The 24,764-nt window shown below is 35.1% G+C and overlaps 3 protein-coding genes across 4 annotated transcripts; 2 read left to right on the forward strand and 1 right to left on the reverse strand.

Moving 5' to 3' along the window:
- On the forward strand, nucleotides 2,166–4,815 carry LOC18779209 ((-)-alpha-pinene synthase). The gene is made up of 7 exons (XM_020562543.1): nucleotides 2,166–2,322; nucleotides 2,425–2,704; nucleotides 2,802–3,177; nucleotides 3,264–3,485; nucleotides 3,561–3,699; nucleotides 3,787–4,035; nucleotides 4,358–4,815. The coding sequence occupies exons 1-7, from the start codon at nucleotides 2,194–2,196 to the stop codon at nucleotides 4,652–4,654; spliced, it is 1,692 nt and encodes a 563-aa protein (XP_020418132.1). The 5' UTR covers nucleotides 2,166–2,193; the 3' UTR covers nucleotides 4,655–4,815.
- LOC18779966 (scarecrow-like protein 21) lies at nucleotides 5,433–9,328 on the reverse strand. Of its 2 annotated transcripts, none has more exons than XM_007214609.2 (2): nucleotides 8,844–9,328; nucleotides 5,433–7,732 (listed from the first exon to the last, which is right to left on the reverse strand). In XM_007214609.2, exon 2 carries the CDS (start codon nucleotides 7,565–7,567, stop codon nucleotides 5,810–5,812), a length of 1,758 nt encoding a protein of 585 aa, XP_007214671.1. In that variant the 5' UTR covers nucleotides 7,568–7,732; nucleotides 8,844–9,328; the 3' UTR covers nucleotides 5,433–5,809. The 2 variants fall into 2 exon arrangements, with proteins under 2 accessions (XP_007214671.1, XP_020417510.1); XM_020561921.1 differs by lacking the exon at nucleotides 8,844–9,328 and adding an exon at nucleotides 8,482–8,833.
- On the forward strand, nucleotides 19,729–24,528 carry LOC18781398 (calcium/calmodulin-regulated receptor-like kinase 1). Its single transcript, XM_007213759.2, has 8 exons — nucleotides 19,729–19,990; nucleotides 20,862–21,226; nucleotides 21,922–22,075; nucleotides 22,312–22,438; nucleotides 22,743–22,828; nucleotides 22,972–23,043; nucleotides 23,275–23,478; nucleotides 23,928–24,528. Exons 2-8 carry the CDS (start codon nucleotides 20,913–20,915, stop codon nucleotides 24,258–24,260), a joined length of 1,290 nt encoding a protein of 429 aa, XP_007213821.1. The 5' UTR covers nucleotides 19,729–19,990; nucleotides 20,862–20,912; the 3' UTR covers nucleotides 24,261–24,528.

The following is a 24,764-nucleotide window of genomic DNA, read 5'->3' on the forward strand; positions in this document are numbered from 1 at the left end:
TTCCTTTTACAAGTTCAAGGCTTGGATCGGTTCTAATTAATGGGGGTGAAATTGATCATCAACAAAATAATGGTGAGAATCACTTTCAGAAGAACCATGTCCGAATTTACCATAACTCTCGTTCGCATCATTGTTGTCATCATGCTTAGCCTCGTTGTTGTTATTGTTTGTGGTTGGAGGCTGAGATTGATCCTTTGTGTCACTATCAACAGCCTCACCAGTGCTTCGACCCTGCAGATTTGGATCATTTTTCTGCTGAGCCAGGTGACGTTCATGCAAATTATATCTTTTAGCATCAGCTTGCAAAGAAGCCAAGATCATCATTTTTCTGCTTGGTTCTGTCCTCTCCATTGTTTCATATGCATCATCCATGGTGGCCATGACACTGTAGCACAACCATTAAGTATGGCTTTTATGGTGGATCCATAATTTCTTATCTGCTTTGCAAACAATTTAAGTAAACCTTACCTGACTTGTATATGTTGACCTCTTAGAATCGAACCCTGGAGTTCGATGAGTTTAATAGAAAAAGCTAAAGAGGGAAAAAAAAAATTCCTGAATTAATCTATAAAATCAAGTTGTGTTTATCCTAGGCCAAATCATTTGTTTTGTCGAACATTTTCCCACGAGTCGAATTCCCACGAGTCGAAGGACCTATTACAATTTACAAATATTTTGCTTGGTAATATATTTTCTGGAAACAAGCCCTCTATCAAAGCAGCTAAAAGAATTATAAACGAAAGTCGCTATCATCAATATCGTCACTATCATCAACAAGAAAACATACCGTACATAATCTGTAATATACAAGGAGAGAAATACATATAGTACTTTCTTATATTGAAAATTTGACATAAAATACAAAAGTGGTACACTTATATAGAATTTTTTTACCTTTTAGACGTTGACCCCTACAAGGGAAATTCCTGGATCCACCACTGGTCATCTGCAGAACCACAAGCACAGGGGTGGGGGCGAAATACTGTCTAAGGAAATAGCAAATCTAATAGCCTCTATCATCTCTGCAAGTTAGTATTTTTGTTTAATACAAATTCTTGTATCTGTATTTTATGTTGTTATATACTGATTCATTTAAAAGCCTTATATATATATATATATATTGGTAAAATATAAAGATAATTGATATATTTACGGAATTTCGAAAATAAAACTTCACTATAAATTTGAAATAAATACAATAAAATAACGACAAGGAAAATGTTAAGAATACTTTATAGATGATCGAGTCTAGAACTTAGTTCTATATCTTTAAGACGAAATTGCCTTCTCACAGGTGCTTTTAGGATTTTCTTGGCAAACGGCTCTCAGGATACAACGATCGACTTCTTCTTGAAGTAGCACTATAGTCCCCAAGAAAAGCAAACTCAAACTTGTGTATGAATTATCTCTTACTAACTCACTATATTTCTGAAAATATAATGCTATGAATGCTCTAAAAACTACTATTGTTGGATGAAAATTGGATGAATGAAATGTTGTAGGACCTTCTCTATTTATAGGCAACAAGGCCTCTGTTCAGAAAAGATGTGACTAAAAAATATCAACAAATGTGTCTTTTCATGTTGCAACCATAAACCAAGAAGTACAATGTTTCAATTATTATGAAACAATGCAACTTAAGCCAAGAAGTGCAATATTTAAATTTCTATGAAATAATTCAACTTTTCACGAAATAGTGCAACTTAATTCAAGAAGTGTAATGTTTCAATTTCTATGAAATAATGCAACTTTTCACATAAAGTATTATTATTTTATTCACAAACAAAATAAATAATATTTTAGTTTTCCTCGATTAAGAACATGTTCCAATGGTACATACCAATTCATAAAAGTTATGTACTTAAAGTCATGGGTTCTACAATTTAATTTTTATATTAATTATTAAAAAATTAAATATAAATATTATAATTTTCTAACAATATATTCTATTGTATTATACAACATTCTGATTGTTTCCAACAAATGATCGGTCGAGTGTCACTTGAGATTACAAAAGATGTCCCACAAGAGCAAGCGCACATAAAGACCGTATCTTCCTAATTGGCCGGGCCCGCGGATAAGAGATAACGGACAACCTTAAACATACGATCCCTTCCCTATAAATAGTACATAAGCAATCTTTCCATACTTGCAAAGCAAAATATCCGAAATTCTTTTACACCAGTACAAATCATGTCGAAAGAAGCTGGTTCAGCATCTCAATCAAAAAATCCTAAGCCTGATCAAATTGTTCGACGGACAGCAAACTACCAACCGAGCATTTGGGGGGATCAGTTTATCAATTATGATTCTGAAGACATTGTAATTTATATATCCGACATATTGTTTCAATAACTAAATGCATGTTTTTTTTTTTTGGTTCCAAAAGAAATTTGACATGTATTTTGCTCATTTAACGTACAGATAAATTATGCCCATAAGCAAGAAGAAGTTGATGAACTGAAACTAGTAGTGAGGAGGGAAGTGTTCACAACCAGTGGAGATGATTTTTCGAATCAGATGAAGCTAATTGATGCAATCCAGCGGCTCGGCGTGGCGTACCGCTTTGAAAAGGAAATAGAAGAAGCACTGGAACATATATATGCTGCAAATCATTTCCATGATGATGATGGTGATGGTGACCTATACGATGTTTCCCTTGGTTTTCGGCTACTAAGACAACATGGACATTATGTTTCATGCAGTAAGTTATTAGAGAAATTAATGTAACGAGATTGAGTTTGGCCAAAATTATTTCTTAATATTTATGTGTTATGTGTCCATTTGCTGCAATCGAGCAGGAATATTCAACAAGTTCAAAGATAGTAAAAATGGAGGCTTCAAGGAAAGCTTAATCGCTGATGTGCCAGGAATGCTAAGCTTTTATGAAGCAACGCATCTGAGGGTGCATGGAGAAGATATACTAGAAGAGGCTATTGTTTTCACCACAAAACATCTGGAGTCAGCAACAACCCATGTAAGCTATGAACTGGCAGAACAAATAGCTCAAGCCCTAGAGAGACCGCTCCGAAAGAGTCTCGAGAGGTTATGTGCCCGTCAGTTCATGTCCATCTACCAAGATGAAGCTTCACATAATGAAGCTCTATTAAAACTTGCCAAGTCAGATTTCAATCTTGTTCAGTCTTTGCACAAACAGGAGCTCAGTGAGATTATTAGGTAGGTTATCTTTTAATTATGTGAGATTAATTACGAGCACCAACTGTAATTAAGTTAGTAACTCACTAATTAATGCCGTCAATTAGGTGGTGGAAACAACTAGACTTTGGAAGGAAGCTGCCTTTTGCAAGAAACAGAATTGTGGAGTTATACTGCTGGGTTTTGGGGGTCTATTTTGAGCCCCAATACCTTTTTGGAAGAAAATTTCTCACAAAAATTATTGCCCTGCTTTGTGTAATGGATGATATCTATGACGCATTCGGTACATTTGAAGAACTTGAGATCTTTACCGAAGCAATTCATCAAAGGTTTGAAATTATTTATTTAAAAAAAAATTGTTTTGTTAATATGCTTCAGATGAATATGGTGTATGCAATTTACAGATGGCATGCCAATTGCATGGATGGACTGCGAGACTACATGCAAATATTCTTCCATGCACTTTTGAATGTTTTCAATGAAATTGAGGAGGAGATGGTGAAGGAAGGAAGAGCATACCGAGCTCACTATGCAAAAGAAGCTGTATGTTAATTAATTAAAGAAACACACCGCTTATTAATTTTCACTATTTTAATTAATTTATATAATATTTATGTCCCACATATGCAGTGGAAAACTAATGCCAAAGCTTACTTTGATGAGGCCAAATGGTTCCACGAAGGATGCATCCCCAGCATGGAGGAATATATGCGTGTTGCTACAGCATCTGCTGGGCACACCACACTTACAACTATGTCTTTACTTGGCATGGGAGACATTGTAACCAAGGAGTCCTTTGAGTGGTTGTTGAATGACCCTAAAATTCTTAGAGCTTCCAATATCATTGGTAGGCTCATGGATGACATTGTTTCGAGCAAGGTACAAAAAGTAGCTATTGTAGTTCACTATTACATGATTCTCACTTTAATTAGTCTCTGAATTCAATTCTTAAATTTTACAGTCCTCACACGCATTCAGTAATGCGTCCACTTTGGTCGTTCCGTCAAATTTTATTAATTTTTCTATATTTCTTTATTGTCAAAAATATTTGCTCACACCATATATTTTTACCCTGCTTCTGACACTACTACAAAATTGGTCATAGGACAATTCTCAAATCCAAAACCGCTTTGTTTCTCCGACCAAAACCACGGTAGAGTTTAGAATTACAATTCACAAATTTTGGATTATATTTTTGCAGTTTGAGAAAGAGAGAGGGCATGTTGCTTCTGCCATTGATTGTTACAGGAAGCAATATGAGGTGTCAGATGAGCAGGAAATAATTGATGCCTTCAACAAACAGATTGTGGATTCGTGGAAAGATATCAACGAGGAGTTCCTCAGACCAACCTCTGTGCCAATGCCTATCCTTGTACGTGTTCTTAATTTAACAAGAGTGGCGGATCTCATCTACAAAAAAGATGATGGCCTCACACATGTTGGAAAAGTCATGAAAGATAGTGTTGCTTCTTATTTCATTGATCCGGCACCACCATGATAGGAGTCTGGATTGTACGTATGAGAAAGAAGAAAGAACTAGAGCTTGCTTTGCTTCTTATGGGAGGGCCTTACTGGGTTTGATAAGTCCATGTTTCAAAATTCAAATAATGAGTGTGTATTGTTGATTTCTAAGATATGTTTGGGCTTTACTTAATAAAGATATTCAAATTATCCATTTCTTTTGACTTACGTATGTGATAGAGAAAACTACTATAATGTTTGGAAAATTTAACTGAAAAGATTAAATTATTCTTTTTTTATAGAAATGGTACTTCTTTTAATACATGACCTTTTAATGGATTCTAATTTTTCATCAACAATAGGTTGTGTATGTTAAACTTTTTTGTTTTATTTTTAGTACAAGCGATGGTCTAAACTCACACACACATATCATTTGTATGTTAAACTTGTTTCCATATCATCTAATTGTTTCCATATCATTTGTGAGTTATAAAGAGAGTTTGAGTCTTCCATTTGTTGGACAGAATTCAACACAAACATTAGTTCATCAGGACCTTATGATTTAGACTCTTATTATCGAGTGAATTTTCGAATATAACAATTACACCCTATTTTGTTTCAACACGGCTGCAATAGATAACCGCCACAATTTCCCGACAGGGACAGAGATCATGGACCTCACGGGCTTACCAGAGTATGAGGACTCGACAAGAAATGGGCTGAGGCTCTGATTGTGGAATGAGTTTTCATCAATTATCATGAGCTATGGAAGTTAAAAATGGATCACAAGTACACATATATACAACTCGGACAAAGAAACAAAAAATAAAATAAAAATTCATTGTGACAAGAAGAACAGAAACAAAAAGCCCCGCATCACAAGGACACATATATACAACTCTGACAAAGAAACAAAAGAACAGATAAACAGAATATGTATAAAGAACAGCCGTAACAAGCTTGGTGGTATGGGATCCTTTTCTCTATCAGCTTACAAAATGTCAGCCTTTCTAAGAATTAACAATAACCAAAACAACGTCATTGAAAATATAAAATGGCTGATACCATAGCGCTCATCAGTGAACTAAAGCAAAGGGATGTGTGTTCCCACCATGAATCTATCAAGGAAAGGGAAAAAAAAGAACCGAAGTGGTTATTTCTACTGCTACCTCTGTATCTTTATTTTATATACTCAATGCCAGGCAGAAGCTGATATCAAGTTCCTGTCCTTCCATCCCAACAGCATAGCCCCGTCCCTCTCCACCAGCGTGTAATGCTCTGAATAACACCTCAGCAGACTCCTTATGACAGAGTTGACATATGAGCTCAATGGGTATTGCTGAAACCCTGCCATTGTCAACCTGGACTTCCACTTGCCAAAGAGCTCATGGCGTTCCACCCTTTCCTTTCCCTCGCAAGCAATGACGTTCACCATATCTCTTGCCAGACAATGCTGCTCCACGTTGATCCTCTCCTTGTTGTTCCTCGGCAGGGTCACGTCAATGGACTCAAACATTGCCAAGTAGTATTCTAGAGTTTCCACAAACCTATTGAAGAAAGGGGTTGTGTTTGTGTTTGACTCTTGCTCCACCAAAGTGGTCACTTTTGGAGATAGTGACTTTACCATTCTCAACAGCCCATCCCTCGGATTGTTCTCATCAACACTCTCATCTGGTGTGTGATGAAGCTGCAGGGGAAAGTTCACAGCAAGAGCCTCTCCAGGCCTGACATCAAGCATGTCCTGTGTGACATCAGGTGCAAAAACTGGCACTCCATGAAATTCAACTGGGATGTTAAATTTCTCAGAGATAGCTTTCAGCCGTCTCCCAACTGCCTCCAATCCATCACCACGGGCGTATTGAGAAAGAGGATCATCAATACCTGTAATCCGTACATGGGGTGCCCCACCGGGTCTTGCTGCAAGTGCTTGAAGGAGAGTCACCCACTGGGTTCCCTGAGCAATCTGGAAGTCTATAATGTGGATGCGGTCCTCATTTCTGCAGGCTTCAGCGATGGCCCCGTTGGCTGCCATGTAACCAAACTTTAAATAGGGGCAGATCTCATACAGAATCTGCATGTATGAGAGCAAGTCATCGCTTTCAGGCTCTCTACACCTCAGGGCACGGTAAATATTGGCACCCGATGCCTCCTTCCTTGCTACCAGCCCTTCTACCAAGTAAGCTCCAAGTCGCTGGATTGGTTCTCCACTGATAGACACAGCCCCTCTAGCCTTTTCAATCAACTTATCAAAACTATCAATGTTGTTGTCAGAGAGAGCTCCAGCACATGCAATCAGCAATTCCTTCAGATTACCTGCTGGTAAACCCTTGAGAGACCCTTCATCTATTACTTTGGGACGTTTCTCAATCTGAAATTCACACAACTGCCTTTGCCTAGAGACAAAAGATATCTGACGTTGAACTACAGGTGAACCCTGGTGCTCCTGGATCCATGAAGTGGACCTCTGTGTCTGCCGCTTGCTACTTTCTCCAAAAGAAGTGTTCGGTGTGGTGACTTCTTCTTCTTCATTGTCAGGCCCCATTAAAGTACTCTCCAATTCCTGCAAAGCGTGTTTTATATTCTGGCTAGAATTTGCATCCTGTAATACAGAAGTCCTGCCAGAATAGAGCTGCAGACTGTCTCGACGACAATCCACAGAAGGACTGAAGCTTAATTGATGAATGTAACTGTTTGTTTCAAATGAAGAGTTACAGGAAGGGCTAGCTCCTAAGAGATTCTCCGTGGAGCTGTGCTGCTCCCGACCGTCACTCAGTGTAGTAAGGGTATCAGAATCAAAGTGAGTAGAAAAGGGTGAATTTGGTGAATTCCCTATATCAAATTTCAGTGACCCCAGTAACCTTGTAGGTAAAGATGGAACAGTGGAATGTGGAGCTGTATATGAAAATCCTGCACCAGCCACACCAAATCCAAAATGTTGGTGCGAGTCCATGCTATGAGATTGGCATCAGCTATTCCATGCGACAAGAAATCTGATGGTATAATTATCAACTATAATAGGATCAGCCTCGCTGCTTTTCCCAGAAACAACTGTTGGAAGCTTTGCAATCTTCTAATAGGAATCAAAGTTCTGAACTTGCAAGATAACAAAATCAACCTGCAATATTGACACAGAAAAAATCCCATTAACAAGAGATTCTGAGGGGAAAACTTTCATATACCCAAACCTTGTGAAGCAGAAATTATCACCAAATCACAAACTCTCTTGTCTAAATGTTTTCTCAAGTAAATAAACATACAAAACAGAGATACATTTTTAACTCTTTAAGTGATTATTATTACGCCAAAAATCATACCTGGAATGTCTTTTATGGCACTAAGAATTCCCGGCTTTCCTAATTCCCGACACTTTTTCAAAACACATGGCAACATGACCACCTACCCCTTGACAAAAAATCCCTCAAAGAAGCAGGGAAAGGCCTCTTGTTTTCCAAAAGCACCACTAGTCCTTCTATGGATTGGTTAGTTTACCTACAGTGGAATTTTTTCTTCTTTTTTATTTTTTTTCTTTGGAAAGAGATAACGGATAGATAAAGGATAGGTATCAATAGATTGAGATTGAACCCTAGGGCCAGACACTGAATCAACCTCATAAATCGATCAAATATAAGAACAGTATGACCCCCAGTACAAAAGAAAGCAACAAAAAGCAAACAAGAAAACAGTATGGCATTAAAATGGAGAACACAGTTCCAGAAATGACAAAAGTATGTGAATCTAGACAATTTATATGGTAATCCACACAAATGAATTAGAAAGATGAAAAAGAAACCAAAGAATTAACTTCCGAGTGGATAAATTAGAAGGTTTTTTTTTTCCATTTGGAACCAAAACCTTAAACCTTACCCAGTTGAACTGATTGTGCAAAACCAATACTTCGAATCACAAAACGGTCCAAAGTCACTCACGCTCTGTTTTTGCTTTCTGAGAAGGAGATAGAAAACAGATGAAAACACAAAAAACCCAAGATTTTCCTCACTCAGTCAAGCCCAATACCAGCTACCCGCTCTGATTTTTCCATTTCCCAAAACCCCAAATACACAAACAACACAAAAGCTCATAAGAATTCAGTTTCCACTCAACTTTCCTTTCACCTCAACTTTCTCAGCTACCAAACAAATCATGCTGCAAAACCAATCAATTCAAACACACACCAACATATATATATATATATATGATATGAACAACTAATTTATATGAATAAATACCTTTTTCTTCTCTTTCTTTCTTCTGGGTATCTTTGGTCTTTGGCTTGGACTTCAAGTTCTGGTTGTGGGTAAGCTCCGGTTGGGTCCAAGACTCTGTCTTTTCAAGTTGTGGCAGCTCTGAATTTGCTGAGTTTTCGAAAGAAGAAAGGCAGGCTAGGCTTGGAAGGCATATATAGGAAAGAGAAAGAAAGAGGGTTTTGCAAGGAAGTAACAGTAAAAATGCAACTTTGCACGTTTGGATATGATCAGACTGAGAGGGTTTATATTTTTATATTTTAAGTTATAGGGAGACCTGTTGCGCCGACCACAAGCTCCAGTATTCGAACAACACAGAACATTCCTTGCTCTTTCTCTTTGTTTTTCTCCTTCGCTTGGGTTTTTGAGTTATCTTTCTCTTCTCTTTCTCCTTCGCTTTAGATTTTTGGGTTTGGCTTTTGGGTTTGTTGAAAGTCATGGTGGAGATACCTTTACGCGCTTGTAATCAGGAAGTGAGACACTGTTGTACAAAATTTATTTATTTTTATTTTTCTTGGACTTAGGCTGGCCTTCTGTCACATCGTCTTCTAGTGTGAGAAGGAAAGTTTAAGATTTAATTAGGATCGTAAGAGTTAAAACATGTCTAATTAAATTTAAATTATTATTATTATTTCTTCTAGCTTGGACCATGAGTTGGAACTTGGAACCAATCTTTGAGCTTGAATAAGTGGACCTGAGTTTGACTTCGAAATACTTTGTCAAACTTCTTGACTTTCCTCTCTTAATATATACGAACTTTTGTTGTTTTAAACTCTCTATTAACTCAAAATTCACATTTTATAACCGAGTGTTTGTCAAGTCAACATAAACGAGTTTATGAACTCTAATTTTTTATTTTTGTACAAATCAAAGAGATACTATATTTATAAATCACACCACAAAGGCAATATAAATACAATAGCTACAATGCATTCACAAAAGGTTACAATTAATATAGAGGGATTTAATACCAACATCAAACTCATACGGTATATCTCCACTCAAAGTCATATAAGATCAAAAGACAATTTGTCATAAATACCTGAAGATAGACCACAAACAAGCATAAAACTCAAATAGAGTTCATGCATAACTAAAGTTTGGTAGAAGGCTTACCCAAAATAAAAAAATCAACTCCCACCGTCATAGAGACAGGGACAACACTGCCGAAATTGCAACCACCTACCTAATTAGTATTAACGAAAATTCTAAATTTCATTTGAAACATTTATTAGATTAAAGTACTATTGATTTTGGGGCTCTTCTTATGGAGATACTGTGACGGTGAAAGCGAGTTTACCCAGCTTCTATTATCAAGTAGTGAGCATCCGATTTAGAAGTTACTTAATCTCAACCGTCGATTAGTACGCTATTTCTTAACATCCAAGTTGTTGGCACATGTGCAACTGTAAAATTCCAATCAACGACATGAATTCAACTGTGTTTGACCGATGACGATCACGTGACATAAAGCGTGATGATTTTAATTAAAACTTAAATTATTAAATAATTAATTAATGAAGTGTCAAACAAAGGAGGTCGAAAAGAGCCCACGCCAGCAGGGACAATAATGAAGCATACGCGCTACCACGAGGAATTTATAAGTTTCTTTATTCTTTACCTTTGACTCTTTGACCTGACGTGGCACCCACTTCTTTCCTTGTCATAAAGACCAAAAGGGAAGTCTTCTAGGTTCTCTTTTATCTCGCGTACCCCTTTGTCTCTTTTCTTACAAATGTATTAAGGGAAATTCACTAGTAAGGAAAACACACTAGAAGTCTATTTACAATATAATAAATAGGTTTTTAACTTTTTATAAATTACAAAATTATTATTGATTTCTTAAAATAAACTCAACTTCAAAACTTTATATAAAAAAACTTAAAATACTTAATAGGGCATCAAAGTAATTTAATAATCAAAATTAAATTCAATAGGACTATCTGTCATTTTTTGGATTTTTTTTGTTTGGTTTGTTTATAGAAATTAAATAGTGTAGGATTTATCTATATCATTAGTGTAAGAATAAGTATATGACTAAATATCTCATATATTAACTACTTTCATCAAAAGTGTTTATTTCCGAGGCCATCTTTCAAAGATTATTTATGAAGAAAAAAAATTTCAATTAAATTGAAAATTATTTAATCACTTTACCAGTTGTGTAATTATTCAGTTTTCAATAGAAACATGAGTTCGTTGGTTAAATATTTAAAAACTCAACAAATATTCTTTACTTAAATCGACTAAACCTGAAAATTAAAATAAACACACGCAATGCACATTTCACCTAACTCTAGAGTTCTAAACACTAGCATTCATTAAAAAAGAAGAAGAATATGAAAACACAGACCAAGAGGCTAGTAATAGTCGAACAAGGTAATTTTTGATGTGATTGATTTTTTACAAAGACGATGTTTAAAGCCGTGTATATGACCGAAAAATGCAAATATTCATATGAAAAGTGCATTAACCATGATTTATAAATGAAATCATATTCAATAATCAAATTACCTATGATAACGAATGTTGGGTAAGACATACAATGAACCTGAGGGGAAAAAGGCCACAATCATATCTGACAAAATCATAGTAGTCTTATTCTTGAAAATTTTGCAATCATATATTTTTGGAAGAAAAGCAGATACCTTTGTTTTGGCTTTATTCGCGAAATCAAATCTAATCTGATCTCACTTTCATTTTGGCCTTAATGATTTGCCTTTTTGCATCACCGACATTTAAATGGTTATAGAGGAATTGGAAGCAAAGATTGATAAGCTAAAACCTACATCTGGCACTATAGAAAAATTTATCTGTATTATCGAACCAATTTACATATGTGCATCATTGATTTAAAGATCATAATGCTTTTAATTAAGAATAAGTTATAAGATATATCATTAGTTAAGATGATTCGTAGAATCATTTTAGCGGCAGCCAAACCCTAAGGGGTAGTCACCAAGAAAGCTAAATCAATGACAAATTAAAGGATAAACTAGATTGATGTAAATACTTGTAAATTGGTCGGAGATGGATCAAATCACCCTATATCCGATCGGATCTGGTAATGAAAATTTTCAACTCCATCCGATCCGATAATCCAACGGATCATTCATAACTAGAACCATATCTGGTTGGTTGGATTATTGGATATCGAATCAAATAAGCCAATCACAATATTGTTACATGTACATCAAATCGGTGTATCCCAAACCCTAACCCTAAAGCAACCTTGGCTTTTTCTTCTACCACTTGTGTTGGGCAAATGTATCCACTCATATTGGACCTTATATCTCCCAGCCATGGATGACAGTAAGAGCCTGCAGGAAAAAATATCCGTTCACATTAAAAGTTAAAACCCACTTTTATTTGCTCCTTCCCAACTTGGATTCATTCCTTCACTCAAACAAGTCGTCCATGGTCTCAGATAATCTGACCCATTTTCATGTGCTTCCAAACTGCTCTTCAGTCGGCATATACTTATTGGAGCATTTGGTCTTTTCCAAATTCCACATAATAAATTATAAAATAATAATAATATGTGAAAAATTCACAGGCCGTTTCCAATTTCCATTTTGTTAGCATTGAGAATTTATGAATCACATGGGAAATGCAAAGGTGGTGAGAAAAGCCGCAGACAAAATTAGGGAGCAGAGAGTGCGTTCCCATTTCTTACCTGTGAGGATAACCCACACGTGATTAATTAGGAACAATCTAGCTAGCTCTAATTCTATTAGAATGCCACGTCACCAATGTATCAAGTTGGATAATGATGTGTGGCCCAGATGAATTCAGCTGGGATATGTGGTTTAGAGGTATAGCCACAGGATTTAATCAAAAGTCAAACCTTCGCTTTCGCTTTGACCTTTGACCAGGATTTGAAACATGATGCCTCATGTTGTTGACTTCTATTCTCTCGAATTAAAATATCCTATAATTAATTCATATTCCATATTGGGTCCTGGCTCCTAAGTTTATTATTATTATTTTTTAATTTTAATTATACAAAAATAAAATAGATTCCTAAAGTTTATGTGATTTTCTTCATTTTTGTGTGTGTATACTTTTCATTTTCCCACCTGAAAGTGTGCTTGAATATTTGCTTCGATTTTCAGAGTTGACCATATTCAAATTTTGTGTTCGTTGAGATCAAATGTCAATGGGAAATTTGATGTATGAGATGACCAAATGCATGTGTTCCACATGTGCATGGTATATGGATGGATGGATGAGTTGTGCAATTGCCTTTAGCTTTCCTCTTTTCTCTTTTTTATTTATTTATAAAAATTATAAATTTTTTGCATATACTTAGGGAACAGTTTTTTATTTATTTAATGTTTAGGGGAGACCCTTTTTTTTTTCGTTAGTTTAGGTTTTTTTTTTTTCTGGTCAAAGGCACATAATAAATTAGAACTTAGAAATAGTCCACAATGGCATGATTAAATTTCAAGTTTATTAAAATTGTATTTTCTTTTTTCTTAATCTCAACTTAAGATGCTTGAGTTTACTACCTAGCTTTTTTTCTTTGCCTATGAAAGTCGGTTATTGGGAAGCTTGAAATGAGCTGGAAAGAAGCCCAAGCAATTAAAAAAGGTTGATAATGGATCGTGTCGTGTCGGGTTTATGTCGTATCTGAATAATAAATATGTTAAGAATGTTCAACACGGGTTGTGTTAAACAAGTTATTAATAAGTAATATATTTCAAATTATTAAGAGGAGATGAAAAAAAAAGAGAGAATTAGAATGACAAGATTGACTTAGGCTAAGAGTTTTCTTTTGGGTGCACGGTGGAATGGAATAGAATATGTCAATATATGCATCCCACATATTTATTATTAATAATAAAAATAAAAAATTAAATAATAAACATGTCAACTAGGTCATTTCATGAGTTGGCATATTGACCCTCAATTCACTTATTTATTAGACATGTCACGACCGATTGAACTAAAATTAACCCGTAATTTTAATTGTACAGGTTGACCTGCTAATTCTAGTAATGAGAAGGGGGAACTTTTCTGACAGCGTATGCCATTGTGGAACAAAACAAAAGGGTTTTTATTTCAGCATAATGAAGAGCCTCCTCCACCACTTGAGCTTTGATTTCTGCCAAAAATTTGACGTGGACTTTAAGTCTCTTTCTGGCGATATAGACCGCTCGCTCTGTCAAGATTGTATGATGCGGCAAGGTCATGAAGTTGATATAAACCTACTCTCCACTCATCTTTTCTGAAGGTTGAGCAATTTGACTGAGAAAAGGATGCAAAAAGGCCAACAGGCACATCTGCTGAAACTCCAATCCAATCATCCCAGGGCCAAAGAAAAGGCTGACTTCCAAATACTATTTCACGGTGCCCCGAAACGTAGGCTTTTTGTCTCCACAATTGTAAGAGCGCCTCTAGAAGAGTCTCCAAATTCTAGCTAAAATAACTAGAAAGCTATTATAACAAACCACTTAAAAGGTGTTTCCTCCAACAATGTTCTTTATTTTGATTAATCTAAAATATTTTATTATTATTTTCTCTTTCTCTTTCTCCTTCGTTCTCTTGCAAATCCAATGTATTTTAAAAAAAATGAAACAAACTCAACCATTTATATAGAGCTTTTGATCCTTTGGCCAGGAAAGCAACTAGAGCTTTGGATAGTTTGAATTGAAAGTATGTTTAGATTCTCTTCATAAATGATAGCTTGTAATAGGCGATGTTACGTGCCTGATATAGAAGAATGAGATGGATCTTATTTCTAACGATAAAAAGGATTGTCAAAGCTCTCTCGCATTAGTAATTTTTGTTTTTTGGAAGGCGGTTAGTAACACAATGGTAAGCAAAGCACAAAAAATCAAAGGATTTTGGAGAGATCTAGACCTAGTAGTTTTTGGAAAGTCCAATAAAAATACATGGCCCATTTCTCCCAGTTACACTTGGCCAAGCCCATTTATTGCCACACAAATGGCCAAGAGCCCAAACAAAAACCAACACCAGTTAGTTCCCAACAACAAAAAGCCTTCTTGTCTTTCTCAAACCCTAGCAGCTTCTGAAAGTTTGCGAATTTGTTTGTTTGAATTGAAGCCGAGTAAGTATTGGCCCTCTTCTAGTTCTAGGTTTGTTTTTAGAGCTGGATATGGAATGAGATTATGGGAACGTGAAGAGAACAACATCACATGCCCCCACATGTGCTTCTCACATACCCCATGGACCCCTTCCCTGGCCAAGCGAAGAGACCAACACGACATCAATGCTTATGCTTGCTTGCTTGCTTCAACCTCAAGCCACAATAATCTATGTATCTTTGCCTCCAAGTTAAATGTGAGCAGAGTCAATGGTATATATATATATATATATATATATATATATATATATATATAGCGTTTTCATTAAAGGATATTTCAAATAAAATTTATTTGAGGAATACCTTTGTATTATAAGGCTCACTCTATATTGTATTTCACTAATTCAAACAGTCTATTTGGTGGATATTCATTCAACACTTGAATCTAATATCATTTGACCACTCAATTACATTATTGAAATTTAAGTACTTTCTTAAAACACCCTGTTCATTGATTTTGTTGGTCTCAATTAGATGTCTTAATAATTTTTAATTTGCGTAATTTTTTGCAAAGATGATCTCTGAATGAAGATGTGAAAAATAAATAATTTAGATCATTGAAAAAATAATTTGTAGAATACCCTAAACGATGTCCTTCAAATAAAATTATTTAAAAAATTCCTCAATAAAAAGTAATATATAACCAATATTCAATATATTATATACAATATTATGCATGATCTGCTTTGATGCTTATAATTATTGAGGAAGTGACACTTTATTTGTGCTCCACTCCTACACACCATATATAATACCCACCACACCACACCGTACGGAGACATTACGGATTTGCATTTATTATATTTTGGGAGAGCCCACGATTAATAAGAAAATCTTATTTGGTTTAAAATATAATTTGCTGCAAAAATACTTGCTAATTTTACACTACTCCAGTGTAGTTCAATGCTTCAACTCGACCCACGGATATGTGTTTCATTATAATAAATAAATTAATGGGTTCATATGGTTGTAATTTTTATTTTTTTGTGAATAACAAGGAAATTCTATGTTACATACTCAACTCTGTCATTAGGTTAAAGGCCTTATGAGGGTAAGTCTGGAATATATGTGTATCAAATATATTAAATTTTGTGCAAACATTCAACTCTTGCATAAGTAACTATTTTTTTCTTGAGTCTCGATAAAATCCCGACGATTAGTACCAGGACTTTAGGACATGAATATGTGAAATTATCTGTAAACTACATGTATTATGTTAGAAGAGATCTAAAGTTCGAATCTTAATTGATATAAAAAGAGAAAATTTATGAAGCAATATCAATAATTCTTAGGAAAAAAAGGTGGTCTTCGAAAATTTTCCTCTGGAAACTTTGCAGTTGTAGACTGGGCTGGGACAAGCACTAATTTGAAGCCTCTCTTTTTCGAACTTTGTCTGAGCTCACTTGACCATTTAGCTGAAAATTAATTTCCCACCTAGCTTTAGTTAATAAAGTGATGATGATGAAGGGTGGCGATCCAAGATTTGCTCATTTCAACAACATCATCATTGCAAACACTGTTCGGCCCCTCACCAGTCACCTCACACACTTACTAGTAATAAGATCTTAATTAACCTTTTGCTTCCTTTCATGTGCTTCTCTTTCGCTTAAATTCTTTTAAAAAAAATGCTTATTTTACGTATTTTGAGTCGAGAGTATTTTTGTTCATCACTTTAATTCATGGTATATTATCATCATTATTCTCGATACTTGACACGTGTTCATAAACATAATTATAATTTTATAAAGACATATCTTGAATTAAAGTGATGGTGAGTAAAAATATTTCCATTGTGCATCTGCTTTTGAAGCATTGCATTGATCTTCGGTATCATCGTCACAAAAACATTCTGCTATAATATCATTTGATCACCTTCATATGAATTTACTAAAGCAACCCCATGCCCATGTGTCTCATAAATATATGCAACAAGAAGTTGGCATTGCCGCATCAAAAAAAACAAGTTGGCATTGTTTTATTCTGTGTTGGTTGCATTTGTTTCTATCATATTAAGTACCCCGTCGTGACCTCCACACCACCGAATTTGGATAAATAAGAGTGGCCTAGTTGTTGTTGGTATAATCCACATTTTCAGATTATATTAAGGGGTAAGTATCCGTGATGTTACGTACGTGTATATTATATTTTCAAACTACATATTGTTTATCTCATATCTTACAGTATTTTATACAGATGTTTTTCACTTATGTACGTAACTCCCATCTTAACAAGAAAAATGATTAGTAAATAGTCTTTGAACACGTCTATTATTCTCGATCAGTAATGTTTATATATTTATTCTCAAGTTCGTACACTTTTTATTTACGTTTTATTGTGTTAATTTTTAGCTAATTATACGTAAAACACAATATTGTTTTTTGTTTTTTTTTAAAAAGTAAACTAAAATCATGTTCCTCTCATAATTTCATGGCTCGAGTTTAGACTTAAAACTTGTTTTAACAAAATAAACAGAAATTATTATACAATATATAAGCGTGATCACGTGATATATAACTCGTGGATGTGCATCTCTCCAAGAGGATTTTCACGACTGCATCCTAATTAATGTCCAAAGCTACGACAGCTAGCCAGTGGAGTACCTCCAAAACCCCTGTTTCTATCAGTATATAATTTCTAAAATCCTAAAAATCATGACTCATGAGTTGAAGAAATTGAATGATGTGACAGAAAATATATACAGACACTTACCCACAGGGGCAACATCAGACCAATGGGAACAGTCTAATATGATATTATTGCTGTACTTAATTTCTTAAACTAACTTAAATTCAAATATTAATCATGACATTAATCTAAGGCAGTCATTCTCATTGAGGTCATTTGTGGGGTTAACTTGTGATCACCTTAAATATGTTCTTTGCTTTGATTATTATTATTTATTCGTTTTCATCTTCCATTAGGTGTGTTTGGTTGACAGTTGCTCACTACCAATCTCAGTTTTTCATACCCATTAACTGCTAAGGTCAACAAGAACAACTCCCCCCCACATTTTCTGACCACATCTATCGAAATTTCATAACCCCAAGCTCCTATTTCACTGATTCTATCGATAGTAATTAGTCCAAATTGCATATTCATCATCCTCTACTCAAATTGCAGCAAGAATTAGTCCATGATAGTGATATTTTGATTCATTTCCAAGTTTATGATCTCCATCATATTTCTAACACATGGCGTGGGTTAGAAATTAGAAAAGCATGACAATTACATTACCCCATTTTTAACGTACATACCACCTTGATTCTAGCATGTCATTTTCTACATAATTTTTACAACATATTATCATATCAACTTCATCGTATTTTCTAACTTATCGTGTGCGTATGATCTATTATTATTAAAAGAAAATTCTGAATCAACTCAAAAAGATTTAAACAACTCTATTAACTAAAGAGGATTACACTTTTTTAACGACTATTGTGGCCAAAACTTGAAAGAGAATAAGTATCAAATTCCTCTTTGCTTGCGTTGCATAATAGTCTTCTTTTTGTTTTAAGAGAGAGAGAGAGAGAGAAGAGAGATGTATTTTCTTTTGCTTTTTATGAAGAAAAGTTTAGGGGAATGGGAGGCTACTCTATCCCAGTATCACGGCATACTAAGGCCTCTTTGAGAATTTACAGAGAGGATCATGCCTCTTTTTTAATTTTTACAAATTACCCACTAAAAAAAATTATCGGTAACAAAACTCGAATCTAAACCTTGATAGCAAAGAAAACGAACTTATTTTCTTTTTAGTTAAACCGTTGAATGACCTTTTTAGCTGATGCAATCATGCAATGTATTCATGGGAATTATTATTAATTACGAACACCTCGTGCGTGGATTGCTATTTAGTATATCGTAGTTTTCGCAGCAGAAAATTCATCGTTTGACTTTCTTATATACCAAGTCATTAGCCAACAATTTCTCACAGATTATCTGGTCCCATTATTTACATGCCCTTTTTTTTTTGTTTATTTAATTTGACCCAGGATTTACATGCCGAATGACATTGAAACCTTGAATTTTGTTGCCAAATCCACCAATATTCCTGATTAATGAAATCAAATTTAAACTCATACCAAGTGCAAGGCCAACATGAAAATAAATACTATTTAAGTCAACGTCACCTATCCATAAACTCAATCTAATCTCTTATTAGACAACCAAATGCAACCTATTGCTCGTTCAAGGTGACAAAGTCAGACCCACAAATTTATGTGTAACTCTTGGACCATTCCTGCATTCCATGAAAATTGATCAAAATTGGTGCACCCACCAATTTTCATATATTGAAATCAATAGTCTCTCAACTAGTGCACCAACCAAGTGTCCAAGACCCACCCTTCCCAATTTATTTAGTAATGTAATACATATTTATTGTTAATAAAGTTCTCTTGTCACACATCATAATTTTGACACCTCGTTACGATTTGTTACTGTATTACATATTTAAACAAAATTCACCACGTTACGATTTGGGTTGACAACCTCATTAACAAAATCCACCTCCTGCACGATTCTGATTGACACCCTAATCAACAATATCTACTTTGTTTACGATTTGAATTAACATATTGACAGCCTAACAACATAATATCTAAAGTTGGATTACCATTTACTTTCTTATTTTGAAAAATCACAAATCCCAAGAATTTGGGCATATTGGTCCATTCACACACAAACGAGGCCAATTTTAGGGGCAATAGTGAGGCGCGTTTCATTTCATTATGTCAGCGGCGACTCACGGCATTTAAGAAGCCAGCCAAAAACATACCATTATATTTATACATATACCATTAATTATTCACTGTTTCTTTCTGTATTTCCTTCATTACTTTCTCACACCAACTTTCTTTTTCATTTTCTCTGTTTCCCTTCAAATATTTTCATCTCCTACATCATAATCATATTCTCTTTTTTCATCCTTGGAATCTCTCTCTCTCTTTCCCAAGTCTCGACACTTTCACTTGTTCTTTTCCTTACTCCAGCAAATCATGTAACAGTTTCTCAGCATATACAGGTAATATCCAAAGCGTGTTAGTAAAACCACTAAAGCTGCACGTCAATGTTTTGGTTTGATTTATTCTTTTTGTTTTGATTTTGCTTCTTTTTGCTGTTCAATTTCTGGTGTTTTTGTTTTCCTGGCCATGATCTGTTGCGGGGTTTTTCTTGAATCTCTGTTTGGTTGCCGAGAAAAGAAAAGTTGAGTTGAATGAAAGGAAAGAAAAGTGAAACTGACTTTAAGTAGGTCCATTATAACTTGCATTAGGCTAAATGGTTTTTATTTTAATTTCTCTTTATGATTATGCTGTACTTTCTTTTCCTGGTTTTATGAGCAACCAAACAGAGCATTGTTGGATTTGTGTTTGACCCATTTCTTAGATTTTCGATTATATCCATGAATTTGATTTGGTATGAGAGATCTCTGTTCAGTTTGATTTGGCAAATGGGAAGCAGATCAAGTAATTTTCCGTCACTATACATTTGATATCTTACTTAGTGCTGTTGATTTTTGCTTTTCCCACATTAATTAAGTTTTTATTTATTAAAAAAAAAAAAAACTGTTCGGGTTTTTACTCCCCTCCCCCCCGGCCCCCAGAAAAGAGAAAATATTAATCGTGTAACTGTTTTTTTTGTCTTAGTACTGTCACAAGGCTTTTAATGTGAATTGACGAGGTTGTGCTTGTCCAACGTTAATTTCATGTTCAAACTTGGAACTGGGAGCTAAAATTGCATTATTTAAGATATATTGTTTTCCTTGAAGACTAGATTTTTTTGTATACATAATTTGGAGTTTGTTATTTTATTTTGACTTCTTTGATGGCTATGCATATCAAACAAATTGTTCAAAATTGACCTCACAACTTTCAAGTCCATTGGTCATTTTGCAGGTTTTTCAATGGCTTTGATCATTGAATAGGCACTAAAGTACATTTGAGGAGATGAAAGGCGAGCCGGCTGGGCTGATAATCGGGGTATCTATAGGAGTAGTGATTGGAGTGCTTTTGGCAATTTCTGGATTCTTCTGCATTAGGTACCATAGGAGGCGCTTGCAGATAGGGAACAGCAGTTCTCGGAGGACAGCCACTATTCCTATCCGTGCTAATGGTGCTGACTCTTGTACTATATTGTCAGACTCGACCGTTGGTCCAGATTCGCCTGTAAAATCCGGACGCAATGGTTCCTCCTTCTGGCTTGAGGGATTTAAGAAGAGTAATGTGGTCTCAATGTCTGGAATACCTCAGTATTCTTACAAGTAATGTTTCCAGAAAAATTATTCCTGTCATGCACCTTAGTTCTTGATTTAGATGATATGTTTTCTATCATATCATTGCTTGTCCCATATGGAAAGATATGAATCATGTTTAGTGGAATTATTTAGCATTCTATCTTTAGAGTCTTGGTGATAATGAGTTGACTAACTGGTAATGGCTGAATTCTGAGGCTGCATGCTTGATAGAAACCAACTGGAGTATATGGCGTAAACATTTGAACACCAGAGGATCAATCTATGTGAATACAGTAGATAGCTTGAATGCTTGTTAGAGTTTACCCCTCATTACTCTGTTACGATTGTCATAACTGAGTCCTTGAATTTCAGAGGAATGTGTCCCCCGATAGTGTACATTTATCTAAAACACGTAGACTCAACCAAACAAGCAAGAAATGTATAGACATTAACTATACTTTGCTTCAACTGTTATGTGAGATGCCTAATGCCATACATTTGTAACTGCAAAAAGACTAGATGTTTCGTCATGAAGTGACTGTATATTTCTTGCTTCTGAATCTGAAGTCTTCACCGCCTAGTAGTTTTTCTATTGAAATTTACAATGAATTTTTATATTTTATTATTCTTAAAGGAGAGGTAGTTTATTTTTGCATACCTAAGTTCTTGACCCCCTTTCGCATTTGGTATATTAGTTTAATTTGTTAATTGGATTCATACAGGGATCTGCAAAAAGCAACCTATAACTTTACAACATTGATAGGGCAAGGTGCGTTTGGTCCTGTGTACAAAGCTCAGATGTCAACGGGTGAGACTGTTGCAGTTAAAGTTCTTGCAACTGATTCTAAACAAGGGGAGAAAGAGTTCCAGACTGAGGTAATGTTCATTTAATATTTTACTATTTTTAGGGTCCCTACAAAGTAATTGTTTATACTCTTAACCAGTTCGCTTCTGTCTTTTAGAAAAATATTCGTATTTTGCTTTCTTAAATGGCATCAGGATGCTTTGATTAATGTCATGTAATGAATTTCATTTTTAAGTATAAAATCTATTCTGGATTGTTTCATCAATTATAGTCCCTCACCTTCTTCTTCTTAATCTTTTCCCTTCAGGTTAAGCTATTGGGAAGGTTGCATCACAGAAACCTTGTGAACTTAATTGGATATTGTGCAGAAAAGGGGCAACATATGCTTATATATGTCTACATGAGTAAAGGCAGCTTGGCCTCTCATTTATACAGTAAGATGACTATAGAACTTCAAATATGTTTCTTTTAATGGCATTTCTTAGGGTTATCACTCAAGTTTTTATGTTTGTTTTAATGGTCACTGTTCTGACATATTCTTATTCCACTTCTGTTCATGTAATGACTGCTGTGAATTGTTAACTTTGCAATTATTGTTGGAAAGGATGATGTTAACTACGTCTTAGTGCATTCAGTTTACATAGGAATAGAAAGAAGAACAAGATTGAAATTTGAAAGAAAATGCAGATTTGATATGCAAGATGTTTAATTGAGAATAACATGCTTTTCTTTGTGCAGGTGAAAAGCATGAGCCGTTGAGCTGGGATTTGAGGGTTCTTATAGCTTTAGATGTAGCAAGAGGCTTGGAGTATCTTCATGATGGAGTATGTCAATCTTACTGTGCTAAGACATAATGAATTGCTTTTGTGCCTGTGCATGTGTTTATGCTCAAAGGTGTTTATTTGTTGTTGTTGTTTCTGTGTATGCTCAAGGTGTTTATTTATTGAACTTTAATTTTCCACTCCAGGCAGTTCCTCCTGTAATACACCGCGATATTAAATCTTCCAATATTCTGTTGGATCAGTCCATGAGAGCCAGGGTATGTGTTTTAATTTTGTATAATCATTTTTCCAAAAGCAGATTCGTAAAGATATCACACTGTGTAAAGGGAGTATTTGATTTACTTTCCAAATATGGAAGAAATTTTTGCATTTTGGATTTTACATACTTGTTTAATATGTGCATATATTTATGAACTTAAAGTAATAAAACTTATAAAAGGTTAGGCTGCCAATTATGATATTATAGAGGGTTATTCTGGATCAAGCAGGTAGCTGATTTTGGACTTTCAAGAGAAGAAATGGTGGACAAACATGCAGCTAATATTAAGGGCACGTTTGGTTATCTTGATCCTGAGTACATATCTACAAGAAATTTCACCAAGAAAAGTGACGTTTACAGCTTTGGAGTTTTGCTCTTTGAACTCATAGCTGGAAGAAATCCTCAACAAGGTCTCATGGAATATGTTGAGCTTGTAAGATCTCTCTCTCTCTCTCTCTCTCCCCACCTTTTCACCGCACAAGGTCACACACAGGGGATAGGTGAAACAGGGAAGGGAATTTTAAGGTTGATTTGACCATGTGACAATATTGATAACCCAGGAACATAAAGAGATCATTAGACATTGTTATGGCAGCTTTTAATCTATTACACTTGCATAATGTTCTTTGATTCTTTTTCATTTTTTTGTCTGTCTGCTATACATAACTGTATTTTCGTGCGTGTGTGTATCTTTTTTTGCTCGCACTTTTGCTTGGCTAGGTTGTCTATATATATGAAGAAAATAGCTGCAATTGTCTAGTTTTAGAAGAACAATGAAGGGGAAGACTGTCGTGGACTTTTGTTGCAGAAGTACATATCCACTTAAAATCCAATTAATGCTATTTATTTGCTTATCTAATTAACTTTCTATGTGAAAAATAGGCTGCAATGAATACGGAGGGGAAAGTTGGGTGGGAAGAAATTGTGGATTCCCGTCTTAATGGGAACTTCCATATGCAAGAGCTCAACGAAGTGGCAGCTCTTGCATATAAATGTGTCAACCGTGCCCCAAAGAAACGGCCTTCCATGAGAGACATTGTACAAGTGCTATCACGGATGCTCAAAATGAGGCACAACAGGATGCACATGAAATCCTTGTCATCTGTAACAGATGAAGTCACAATTGACCTGAACCAACCGGAAACCAAAATCCAAATGGCTGAACATCGAAGAGAGGAGTCTGCGGACAGCATAGCTGATACCTATGAAGTATAGACGATAGTTTTCCCATTTGTTCATTTTTTTAAAATTTCTTGGTTTTTTGGCTTTGCTTTTTTGATACATGTGCAGTCTTTGATGGGCTAGAACTAGCAGATTTCAAGTAGTTCTGATTTCTGCTCGAGTGACACAGGATTTCTGTTCAGCATTTTTACTCTGTAACATATCTTTTTCTCTTTCCTCCTCCCTGTTTTGCTGAAATGACAGGTTTCTAATTTGTATACCGTTCTCAAGCAATGGAAATGAAGGAACTTATTTCCTTTTATTTGCAGTGTTATATAATTTATTATTTTAATGTTCTACAAAACGTTTCTACTTGTTCAACATGTTGGCTTTCCTATGTAATTTGAACCAAAAGGCAAACCTTTTCCACCCAAAAAATAAATGAAAATTGGGAACATCACCAAAATAACAAGGGTGATTCTATGAACACAAATACTGCAGACGTGGGTTAGGCCAGTTGGTCAGGGCAGTTAATTGCCCTCTTGCATTCAAGTTCCA

This window comes from Prunus persica, chromosome G4 (assembly GCF_000346465.2).
Source record: "Prunus persica cultivar Lovell chromosome G4, Prunus_persica_NCBIv2, whole genome shotgun sequence".
In the NCBI taxonomy this organism is placed as follows: Eukaryota; Viridiplantae; Streptophyta; class Magnoliopsida; order Rosales; family Rosaceae; genus Prunus; species Prunus persica.